Genomic DNA, 12,765 nt, shown 5'->3' with positions numbered 1-12,765 from the left:
CACAAACGACCTTCGGGACTTGAGCAAAGTGACCCGGGCTTCGGGTTAGCACGGGCACGGAAAACGAGGCAACAACGCAAGAGAAATGAGAGAGAATGGCACTTTTCTTCGGAACCCTCGCATCCCTTTCATAGGGGGTGGGAACCGCCTCGGTACGTTGGGCGTACGCGTGCGTCACGCATGACCGGATCCTCGACTGCCTCGGAGTTTGGATGGGACGGGTTGCTAGCTTCGCATAGGGCGAGACGTGGATGATCCGAAGCCTAGCCCTTGAGTACGCTGGGCGTATGCCTGTACGCTGGGCGTAACTCGGATATACTTGCTGACTCTTCCTTCGGATAATACCAAGGTTTAATAATAAATTTTTTATTTTATTTATTTAATAAACTTCTAAAATTCATATATTCTTCATACGAACTCCTTTTTCGACGTTCTTTATATCCACGCGTACGTGAGACTATGTTCTACAACTTTCATTTAGATCCCGTAGGCAAATTTTGAAATTATTTTTATTATTTATTTTTAAAAGGTCGCGTTAAGGAAATTTCGTTAGAAATTCATAATTTCTTTATCTGACGTCTGTTTTTGCCAGACTTTTTACCGCTAAAATACCATTGTCGAGACCTTCGATTCTCGTTGAGGTCATTTCGGTCAAAAGTCGCTCGATCTCCGATTCGAGTTTTTAGCTGTCTGTCGCTAAGCCGAACTTGGAAAAATCATAACTTCAATTTACGAAGTCGGATTTGGGCGTTCTTTTTACGTACGATCACGGTTTAATGACAACAAACATAATAGGTAATTAAATAGAAACTTTTTGGACATTTTATTTTCGAAGTTAATTTCATTATCACAAAAGTGGTTACAATACTTGACTTTTTAGGTCATTACATAGAGTTGAAATATCGGGTTGTCACATCATCCCCCCGTTAGAGGGAATTTCGTCCCGAAATTTAAAGTAGTAAAGATGCTAGTGAATACGAAAAAGAGGAGGGTACTTTTGTTTCATCTGATCTTTGCGTTCCCATGTGAATTCAGGTCCCCGCTTGGCGTTCCAGCGAACCTTCACGATGGGTATGCGACTTTGTTTCGTTTGTTTGACCTCTCGGTCCATAATCTCTACCGGTTCTTCCACAAAGTTGAGGCTCTCGTTGATCTCGATCTCGTCGAGAGGAATAACAAGAGTCTCATCGGACAGACACTTCTTCAAGTTCGAGACATGGAAGGTTAGATGTATGTTACTAAGTTCATGCGGTAGATTAAGCTTGTAAGCCACAGGGCCGATTCTAGCAAGAATCTCGAAAGGCCCTACGTATCTTGGATTTAGTTTCCCACGCTTTCCAAAGCGTATTAAGCCCTTCCACGGTGAGACCTTCAATAAAACGTCGTCTCCTACCTAGAATTCCAAAGGTTTCCTGCTTTAGTCAGCGTAGCTTTTCTGTCGGTCTCTAGAGGCTTTCAACCGTTCACGAATTTGAACGATCTTTTTTGTCGTTTCCCGTATGATTTCCGGACCGATGAGTGTGCTGTCAGGAACTCGTCCTCTAGCTAACTGGGTGTCGCCAACTTCAGTCCAGCACAGAGGGGATCTGCACTTTCGACCATAGAGGGCTTCAAACGGAGCAGCCTTTATGCTTGTATGATAACTATTGTTGTATGAAAACTCGATAAGGGGTAAATGGATGTCCCATGCCTTTCCAAAGTCAATCACACAGGCTCTCAGCATATCTTCCAAAGTTTGTATTGTTCTCTCACTTTGTTTTTGGGTAGTAGGCTGTACTCATGTCTAGCCTAGTCCCCAGGGAACTTTGTAGTGACTCCCAGAATCTTGAAGTGAATCTACTATCTCTATCGGAGATAATGGATATCGGAACACCATGCAGTCGCACTATTTCCCTTAAATAAGTTCTTGTAAGCTTTTCCATCTTGTCCGTCTCCTTTATTGGTAGGAAATGCGCGGATTTGGTCAATCTGTCGACGATGACCCATATGGTATCTAGTCCACCCGTCGTCTTGGGCAACTTGGTTATGAAGTCCATAGTAATCTGTTCCCATTTCCATTCCGGTATCTCCGGCTGTTGCAGTAATCCTGACGGTTTCTGATAATCGACCTTAACCTTAGCGCAAGTAAGGCATTTACTTATGAAGGTAGCAATTTTTGCTTTCATGTTAGGCCACCAGTACAGTTTCTTAAGATCCAGATACATTTTATCTAAACCTGGGTGAACGGAATATCTCGTGTTGTGTGCTTCTGTCATGACTACGTCTATGAAACCACCATGTCTCGGTGTCCAGATTCGATCCATGAGATAATACGCTCCGCCACCCTTGATTTCTAGATTCTTTTCCATTCCTCTCAGGGATTCACCCGCCACATTTTCAGGTTGTAACGCTTCCAGTTGAGATTCCTTAATTTGTGTGGATAAGTGGGAATGGATAGTCATAGACAGAGATTTGACTCTCCACCCAGTGTATTCTTTTCGGCTGAGGGCGTCAGCTACCACGTTGGCCTTGCCAGGATGATAACGAATTTCACATTCGTAGTCATTGAGTAACTCGACCCATCGTCGTTGTCGCATGTTGAGCTCCTTCTGGTCAAAAATGTGTTGAAGGCTCTTGTGATTGGTGAAAATAGTACTCTTTGTTCCGTACAAGTAGTGTCTCCAGATCTTCAGAGCAAATACCACTACTCCTAACTCAAGATCGTGTATCGTATAGTTCACTTCGTGTGTCTTAAGCTGTTGGGAGGCATAAGCAATAACCTTCCCTCTCTGCATAAGCACACAACCAAGTCCTTGGTTTGATGCATCACAATACACTACAAAATCTTCTATCCATTTGGGAAGGGATAGTATCGGTGCGGTGCACAAGGCCTGTTTCGGTGTTTGGAACGCCTTCTCTTGTTTCGCTTCCCAGTCAAAGGCCACGCCTTTCTGGGTTAAGGTAGTAAGAGGTTTCGCAATGCTAGAGAAGTTCTTTATGAATCTGCGATAGTAGCCAGCGAGACCAAGAAATTGACGAACCTTTGTAGGTGTCTTTGGTGCCGACCAGTTCTCAATGGCCTTAATTTTGGAGGGGTCCACATGTATCCCCTTCTCGCTAACAACGTGGCCCAAAAATTCGACTCTTCGAATCCAAAATTCGCATTTAGAGAACTTCGCATAGAGCTTTTCCGATCGCAATGTTTCTAAGACTTTTCGTAGGTGCTGACTATGCTCTTCCTTACTTCGGGAGTAGATAAGTATATCATCGATGAAGACGATGACGAACTGATCTAAGTAAGGACGGCACACCCTATTCATTAGGTCCACAAATACTGCTGGTGCGTTGGTTAATCCGAACGGCATCACTACAAATTCGTAGTGTCCATAACGAGTTCGGAAGTCTGTCTTGGGAATATCCCCCTCTAGCACTCGTAATTGGTGATATCCGGATCGTAGATCTATCTTTGAGAAGTAGTTTGCCTTGAAGTTTATCAAATAGGTCGTCAATACGGGGTAGAGGATAGCGATTTTTGACAGTAAGTTTGTTCAGTTCTCTATAGTCGATGCACATGTGGAACGATCCGTCTTTCTTCTTTACAAACAGGACCAGTGCTCCCCAAGGTGAGAAACTTGGTCTAATGAATCCTTTTTGAAGGAGTTCGTTAAGCTGACTGGAAAGTTCTTGCATCTCTGCTGGTGCTAGGCGATAAGGCAATTTCGCTACTGGAATAGCCCCTGGAACTAAGTCGATTCTAAACTCGACTTGGCGTTGTGGTGGTAATCCCGGTAGTTCTTCTGGAAAGATATCGGGAAAGTCGCGTACTTCAGGAATGCTCTTGATGTCTCTTAATTCCTGACTCGAATCAACGATGTGCGCAAGAAATGCATGATAATTCTTTCGCAAACACTTTCGAGCTTGGATGCACGAAATGATGTGAAGGTTTGTACTTGATGTGTCGCCGTAAATCACTAATGTTTCGTCGTTAGGAAGACTAAGACGAACTGCTTTTTCAAAGCACAGGATGTTGGCGCGAAAAAGACATAACCAATCCATGCCGACTATGACGTCGAAACTTTTAATTTGGACCGGCATGAGGTCGATTGGGAAAGAATGATCGTCTAAAGTTAACGTACAGTCCATGTATATGCAGTTAGTGTTTTCCGTTTTTCCATTTGCCATCTCTACAGTGAATGATTTTTCTAACTTGCTAGGTTTATGTTTAAGTAAGTGAATAAAGTTTTGACTCACGAAGCTTCTCTCCGCTCCACTATCGAATAATATGCATGCATATGAATTATCGAGAAGGAACGTACCAGCAACTATAGTCGGATCAGCTACGGCTTCATCGTGGCCTATAGCCAAAACTCGTCCCACCCCGCCGGTATTTGCTGCCTTTAGGCAGTTTCTCTTGTAGTGGCCCACCTCGCCACAACCGTAGCAAGTTTGGCCTACACCCGCGCTGGGAACTTGAGTGATCGGCTTTGCGGGATCCTTGCAGAAACGGACAGTGTGTCCCTTTCTGTTGCAGTTGGAACATTGCATTTCCCGACAAGGTACATGATGGTGATAAGTTCATTTGGTGCACTTTGGAAGGTTACCCCCATAAGGCTTTGTTGGGTAGGGATTTGTAGGAATGGTAGTAGGTACAATAGCAGCATTCACTGAAACCAGTTGTTGTTTCTTCGCGGATTCTTGGGAAGACCCACCCTTCCCTTTATTCCATACTCTCTTCCTGTTATTGTTGTTGTTGTTTCCCTTTTGTGGTTCTGGTGTAGCAACCGTTGAGTTCTGATGACCTCCGTAATCAACATGAGATTGTGCCGGTTCCTTGGCACTTTCAAAAGTGTCAGGTTTTGAAGCTAACACGCTTGATCGAATTTGGGGCGACAGTCCCCAAATGTATCTCTCTATTTTCTTGCTCTCAGGAGCAATCATATATGGACAAAGGATTGCCAGATCGCAGAATCTGTTGGTATAAGTTGCTATGTCGGTACCAATCATTCCAAGAGTCCAGAGTTCATGCTCGAGTTTTTGAATCTCCCCTCGTGGACAGTATTCTCTCATCAGCATGATTTTTAAGCTCTCTCAGCTTATGGAGTTTGCCACTATCAGGGTAAGTACCTTAACGTGGCCATTCCACCAAGTTAAAGCTCTATCAATAAGGGTGAAAGTTGCAAACTTGACTTTGCTGTGCTCGGGATAGGAGCAGATTTCAAAGACTGATTATGTCCTTTCGATCCACTGCCTCAGAGCCATCACACCACCAGTTCCATAAAACATCCGGGGTTTGGCATTAGTAAAGTCCTTATAGGTGCATTCTCGGGATTGCCCATGACTCTCGCCATGGTTGGATGGGTGTGTGCCAGTTCCCAAGCCAGTAGTACTCGAGTTATTGATCTATGACATGGCAGCTGCTACAGCTGCGGTGACTGCTGCTTGGAACATGACATCATCAAATTGAGGAGGTGGAGGTGGTGGTGGTATAGGTGCTTCCCCATCGTTGTTTCATCTTGGGTTCCTACGCGGAGGCATCCTTCAACTATAGGTTGAAAAGATAAAGATAAGAATTTCATAGCATAGAAACTGTATGTGTCTTATGAACTAGATTGCTATAGCCCAACGACAGATGATAGTACAAGTCCCAAAATAGAAGAATGAAAGTTATTTGTAAGACTGAAAATATGAAACAAGCATTTGGTTTTTCCATAACTTTTTAAGGATTGAATGAAATACTCCACGTAGTAATAATAGTGCCACTTATATTAATATAATAGTTGATACAATGATCACGAAAATTTGACCCCTATAAGGGTCTCCGGTTACAAAGTTTAAGAAATTTAAAAACTTTTAGCCGAGGTCCTAACTTATAACAAAATTTGAGATTTTGGCAAGCACTACTTGCGACGTAGGTTGCGCTTGGAGCTTGACTCCGCATCCAATTGCTTCGATTCCATTAGACGCCTATCAAAAGCGGCTTGTTGTTCCCTCAATTCGGCTAGGGCTGCAATCACTTGTGCTTGGAATGCCTCGGTTTGGAGTTGGGCATTGTCCTGAATTCTGTCCAGCCTACGGATGTCAGAAGTGTGAACCTGTACTTCTACGTTGACATCCCGAATCTGGCTAGCTTGAACTCCGGATTGGTAGGATTGATTGGCTAGCTTGCCCACCATTACTGGTAGTGCCCGATCAGCTGAACCTCCGCCGCGGACATCATAGAAGTCTCGGCACATGTTGTAGGGAGGGCGTAGGTTTTGCTGTTGGCTCCAATGGTGGAGGTGACTTCCCCAGACGGGAGTCGGTCCTTGAAAGTTCCTTACGAAGACGGGAGGTTGTGCGGGTGGTGGATTGATCACTTCCGGCTCTGAGTCGGTACCGGAGTCATCATCCAATTCTATGGGTTCTTCGTCCTCTTCGGGATCCTCCTCGATCCATCCCCCGTTGCCATAGTTGGGATAGTAGGGGTCGCCGGGGTGGTGAAATCCAACCATTTGACTGTACGAGAATAGGGTTTATAAGAATCAAATGATGTTTGGAACATGTGAGACTAAACAGGTATGTTAAGCTATCCTAAGTAATAAATACTCCTATAGTATTTAAATTCATGTGTTTGATTCCCGTGATGTTTTGGTAAGTTTTGACTTGTTGCCTACTACGAGCAATCATCAATATATATTGGTCCGATCTCGGACAAATATAGTTGATCATGCTGTATTTGTCCCAAATCCGATTACATATATCGAGTCTTAATCGTAGTGTCCAACTTGTCTAAATACTTCTTGTATAGTTATTATCATGAAAACATGTTTGTTGTATGCATGTATTTGTACTTGAATGAACTAACATTAAAAGTTAAACGAAACACGGCTTAGGCGTAAAACAAAAAAAATGTTTTATCAGAGAGTATTAGTCCCTTAAGCATTTATAGTTTGTATATCTTATGTGGTTCGATATACTTAGTTCACTATAAACATTGCTCTGATACCAATCTGTCACACCCCTAAACCGGAACGGCGGAAACGTTCGGGGGCGGATGACTTCATGTGGTAGCATAACAAATGAATACATAGTAAAGAGAGCAATACAACCATCATATATATAATTGAAAGTTTACATTGTTAAATAGTACATGTTCAAAACCAATTACAATATGATGTCGAAATATGAATTTAAACTGACGACGCAGCGTCCCTTCTTCAAAAGCTATTTTGATACCTGTAATTACTGAATCCCTGGGACATACAAGTAGTTTTGAAAGAGTAGATCAGCATTTAAGCTGGTGAGCTTCATAAGTATTAAATGACAATGTTTGTATGAAATGAAATGTTTTGTTTTTGTTTGTTTGTTTCTAGAAAATCCCATATTTTCTACTAGCATAAATGTAGCCTTCTATCAAGACAAATGTTTGTTTCTAGAAAATGTATATACGTGTAAAATATCCAATATGTTTGAAAAACCTCGTAAATCAATGTATTTTTAATACCCCATGTGAGTTTTATAACCATACTATTGACTCGGATTGCCTATACACAACGTTCTTCAGGCGTTGGAATGTTATGACGTTTGTCACCCCAAATGGTGGACTGTAGCTAACAGTCAGGGCGCGGGTTGTCAAGCCCGTATAGATCTATACACAAACACCATGCTCCCCCTCCAAGGGATTCTGGTATATAATACAGGACTTGAAATGTGTACTCGAACGTACGTGAAGTTAATGTCTCACATATCTTAGTATAAAAACAGATTTACGTGTTAAAATGTTCGTTTGTTCTTGTATATGAAAGTGACTTCTTGAAAATTGTGTTTCTAGTATGTAAAAGTTAGCAATATTCTCGTAAAACTATACCTATTATAGCTTTCTAAAAGTGTGTCTCGTTTGTTTAGAAATACCTAGAAAATGAATCACTTGTTATGAAAGTATAGATTTTTATAGTGACTAAGATAGACACGTATACATGTAATTTAAGCAAAATGTTTAATTTATACATATATGACAACATTTTACATTTCAAAAGATATAATGTTATCGTAATATATTTTATATACGAAAGTTCTCTATAAAGTTTATAAATCACATATGATTCGGTTGAATAAAAGTGTATAATAAATCTTTATATAACACACGATAATACTCGTGTGTTTTACTTGTATTCCCCCCTTGAAAGCATATAAAAGCATTTAGAATATTTAAAAGGGTTACTTAAGGGGTATGAACTCACTTGAAAGATCGAAGAAAGGCAAGATGAAAACCGGGCAGAATTTCTTCTCGGGAAAATGGATTTTCTCGGGAATCTCGGGAGCACAAACGACCTTCGGGACTTGAGCAAAGTGACCCGGGCTTCGGGTTAGCACGGGCACGGAAAACGAGGCAACAACGCAAGAGAAATGAGAGAGAATGGCACTTTTCTTCGGAACCCTCGCATCCCTTTTATAGGGGGTGGGAACCGCCTCGGTACGTTGGGCGTACGCGTGCGTCACGCATGACCGGATCCTCGACTGCCTCGGAGTTCAGATGGGACGGGCTGCTAGCTTCGCATAGGGCGAGACGTGGAAGATCCAAAGCCTAGCCCTTGAGTACGTTGGGCATAACTCGGATAGACTTGCTGACTCTTCCTTCGGATAATACCAAGGTTTAAAAATAAAATTTTTATTTTATTTATTTAATAAACTTCTAAAATTCATATCTTCTTTATACGAACTCCGTTTTCGACGTTCTTTATATCCACGTGTAGGTGAGACTATGTTCTAAAACTTTCGTTTAGATCCCGTCGGCAAATTTTGAAATTATTTTTATTATTTATTTTTAAAATGTCGCGTTAAGGAAATTTCGTTAGAAATTCATAACTTCTTTATCTGACGTCTGTTTTTGCCAGACTTTTTACCGCTGAAATACCATTGTCGAGACCTTCAATTCTCGTTTAGGTCATTTCGGTCAAAAGTCGTTCGATCTTCGATTCGAGTTTTTAGCTGTCTGTTGATAAGCCGAACTTGGGAAAATCATAACTTCAATTTACGAAGTCGGATTTGGGCGTTCTTTTTACGTACGATCACGGTTTAATGACAACAAACATAGTAGGTAATTAAATAGAAACTTTTTGGACATTTTATTTTCGAAGTTAATTTCATTATCACAAAAGCGGTTACAATACTTGACTTTTTAGGTCATTACATAGAATTGAAATATCGGGTTGTCACACACATGCTCAAGATTTTCTTATGACTATTCCTATTGACGGTCTTGGTCAGTATATGTCAACAGTGGAGTATTGTGCTATCCTTAAGTATCGCCTTTTGGTCCTTTTATTTTCGGCTGATGAGACATTCTCTGTTTGTTGCAAGGCATGATTGGACTCATTTGCTAAGCATGTAGTTCGTTATAGAGAGTTTTCGGGGTTCAAGTACAGATACGATCTGGTAATGGATGTTCTTTCTGACATATATAGGCAAGCCAGGTATTCTGCCAAGAAAGAGTCTCCTGTGAACTTTCTGACTAACTTGTTAAAAGGTATATCAATACTTAGACCGGATGATGTTTAAGTTTTTGGATGGGCTGGAAGGAAGTACACATGTATGGATCTAATTGGGATTTCTCCTCTTTTAGGCTTCAAGAGTGGGGTTTTCATTGTGGGCACACTGCTTTAAAAGTTGTATCGTGCAAAATGGTAAAACATAAGAAAACGTACATGAAATTAACACATATCTTTATACCTTTTGTATTTAATACCAACGATCATTGTTTAATTGAGTCAATATGTCTAAAATATAAACTATTACCATATTGAATAACTACTTTATAACCCGTGGGAACCACGGTTACAAAATTAATTAAGTTTTTATAGTGAAAATTGAAAGTTATTAATCAATTATTTTAAATATATTATTAGTTAGGAGATTTTTTAATCATATAAAACTATAATTATTGATTTTAAATATGTAAAATTATATCACTTTATAATTTGTATTAATTTTATTTTAATGCTATTAATTTAATGTAGATAGAGTGGAAAATTTAAAATTTAAAATAATAATCAATAGGTTGACATATGGCAAGTATTAATTAGTAGACATAATATGGTAACACATGACAAAAGAAAAATAAAACATAAAGGTCTATAAAAATGACACATTTCAAAAGAAGAATAAAATTTTTTTTTATTAGAATACGAAGATAAATGCATGAATAATATCAAAAGCTACTAGTAGAAAAATAAATGCATGTGCCAATGCGACAAATCATATTAAAGTCTCGTAGACTAGTATTTCTAATCCCCCCTGGGGTGCTACAAATTAAACATAACTACACATAAATTTCGATATAATCAAAAGCAAAACATAAAACCAAGTTTTTTCTTCCAAATTCAAACACCTACTGATTCTCATTGCTCACAATCCTAGATGGACATCACCTCCTCCACCATACCATAATGGATGACCAGCTCCGAAAGCAAGGCTAATTCAAATCATCAATCACCTTTCAAAAAAGGCACAAGTCTAAAGTCCGGCTTAGATCATGATTTTCTCTTCTTTTAGTTGTAGCAAAAATGGTATTTCGGCTTTGAAGTTTATTTCGTTGTTACTTGAAGGTTTGACAACTACAGGAATGTCGTGTTTATGTCTCCCTTCATATGTAGTTACAACTGATTTAAGGTCCGATAAAGCCCGCTCAACATGCTTTCGAACTTTGCACCCTACGTAGGTGCATCTATAGTAACTCCTGCACGTCACAAGTTATATATAAGCATAATTACTTTTTGAACCGCAGGTTATCCAAGACTGAAGTTGTAAGATTCTAACTTTATTTCGAAATATTTAATACCATATGATAACCATTTTTATATATCCAATTGAACCACTTGATATGGACAATGGGTCCTAGGAACTTTATTAAAAATGGACCCAAGAGCTAAACACAAAAAGTCTACACTTCAATAACATCAATCTACTTACATATTATCCAAATATTTTAATATAATCACAATAAATTTAAGTTCATTAAGTTATTTTTCTGAAAATCATCACCTGGGGTAAATATTCCCTTTCACCACTTTCTGCCCATATTTTCGCCACTTGAATCCATCATCTAATATATCGATTTCACTTCTCGTCTGCACGACAATCTTTGGTTCAGTGACCACCACCCGACACGAGCTACTCCGGTCCACACACTTCACCTCAGTCTTCCTGCACAAAAAGTCTCGTCAATCACTAAGCTTTCAACTTTAACATGTCCTTTAGTGATCATATATAAGAAAAAAGACTCTAAAACGATAGAAATTTGCCTTCTTTTTGGCATTAGTTCGTAAGCTTGTTCATCGGCAACCACCGCTGGTTTATGAAGCTGCGGTGGCTCGTGGTTATGCCGACCACTGTAGATGATCTCGCTGGTATTCCCATCAAGAAAATGTCCGATCTTTTTGGTCACCGGGCAGTTAACTTGCGTGCATCTGTAATAGCTACGAGGAAGCTCGCTTGCCTTCACTTGTTTCTGCCCGTATTTCCTCCAGTTATACCCATCGCTAGCGGGTTTAGCTAGAGCCACCACTCGTTCGGGTTTCGAGTCACCAGATTCAGAATCCGAAACAGTTTCCGGTGATCGGATTTGGGAGGAGTTGTCGACGTAGGGGTCTGATGTTTGACTGGTTCGTGATTCTTCCGGGGATAATAGAGATAAATAGTCATTGTAAAGTGGAGGTGCAGGTGAGTTTTCAGCGGCGGGGGAAGGTAGGACTCCGGCGAGAAGCTGAGAGAGAGAATAGATATCAGTGTCTGGGTAGTGATCGGAGAAAAAATTGGAGACTAGTGTCATGGGGCCGGGGCTAATACCGGTGAGGAAGGTATCGGAAGAAGAACGCGGTGGGAGTGTTATCATTGGTGGAATTCTCCGTGGCGGTGGTGCTGAATCTCCGCCTGTCTCCGCCATGTAACTAATTACGATGTATGAATGGATTGTATAGGATAAGGTATAAATATTCGAGGGACAACAATCATGCTAGTGCAAATTGCTGGAGCAAATTAAAAACAAAAGGGACCACTAGCTAGTGCAAATTAAAACCAAAAGGGACCTTTTGAGTAGCTAGTGTGGGCCCACTAGTCACGGTTGTATTTCCGTACAATAGACAAAATTGCAAAATGGTCCTTTGTTCAAAATTGACACTTTGGGCCAAGCAAATTTGGACTAGTCCAAAAGTTTCCATTTTATTGCTATTTTGGTCCATTTTAGCTTGATTTTTTATAAAATGTCGATTTTGCCCTTTTCTATCTGTTTTTTGCTTTTCTTTTTGTTATTTAATTATTTCTCAAACTAAAAAATAAAAATAAAAGAAAAGAAAAGAATCTCTCTCTCACTCACACACACACACTCCCCCCCCCCTCTCTCTCTCTCTAGAACGTCACCACCCTTACTCCCTCCCCCAAGCATCACTCTCGCCAGAAAATGCTGAAAACCACCGGCAGAAAAGATGAATACCACCGACAGAAAAGATGAACGCCACCAAGTCAAAGCTCTGGCAGCGAAACCCCAACCCTAAAAGACGAAGCTTGTCGATTCTCAAGAGGCGGCAGATCTAAAACACTCGTTACCCACGAACTCCGGCAGTGCTAGGGCTTGTGTTCTGTTCATCTTGAAACCGCCATTATCTTCATCAATGTCGATTTCCACCTACCAGCAACGTCGTCATCTTTATCGATTTGGATTTCAACCTAAAAGAGGCGAAAGGATTTCTCTCCATCTTTGTCAGCAAACCCAAGCTCGCCGCCGCCTTCGTTTTTCTCCATCTCTTACGTTTC

At 40.6% G+C, this 12,765-nt stretch overlaps 1 protein-coding gene across 1 annotated transcript; it reads right to left on the bottom strand.

Moving 5' to 3' along the window:
- Positions 1-10,264: 10,264 nt before the first annotated feature.
- On the bottom strand, positions 10,265-11,954 carry LOC145093329 (putative WRKY transcription factor 4). Its single transcript, XM_079031436.1, has 3 exons — positions 11,259-11,954; positions 10,999-11,160; positions 10,265-10,693 (listed from the first exon to the last, which is right to left on the bottom strand). Exons 1-3 carry the CDS (start codon positions 11,897-11,899, stop codon positions 10,483-10,485), a joined length of 1,014 nt encoding a protein of 337 aa, XP_078887562.1. The 5' UTR covers positions 11,900-11,954; the 3' UTR covers positions 10,265-10,482.
- Positions 11,955-12,765: the final 811 nt, after the last annotated feature.

The sequence above is a fragment of the Lactuca serriola genome, chromosome 3 (assembly GCF_051521515.1).
Source record: "Lactuca serriola cultivar US96UC23 chromosome 3, Lser_US96UC23_V15, whole genome shotgun sequence".
In the NCBI taxonomy this organism is placed as follows: Eukaryota; Viridiplantae; Streptophyta; class Magnoliopsida; order Asterales; family Asteraceae; genus Lactuca; species Lactuca serriola.
This window is presented reverse-complemented; position numbering and strand designations above follow the sequence as displayed.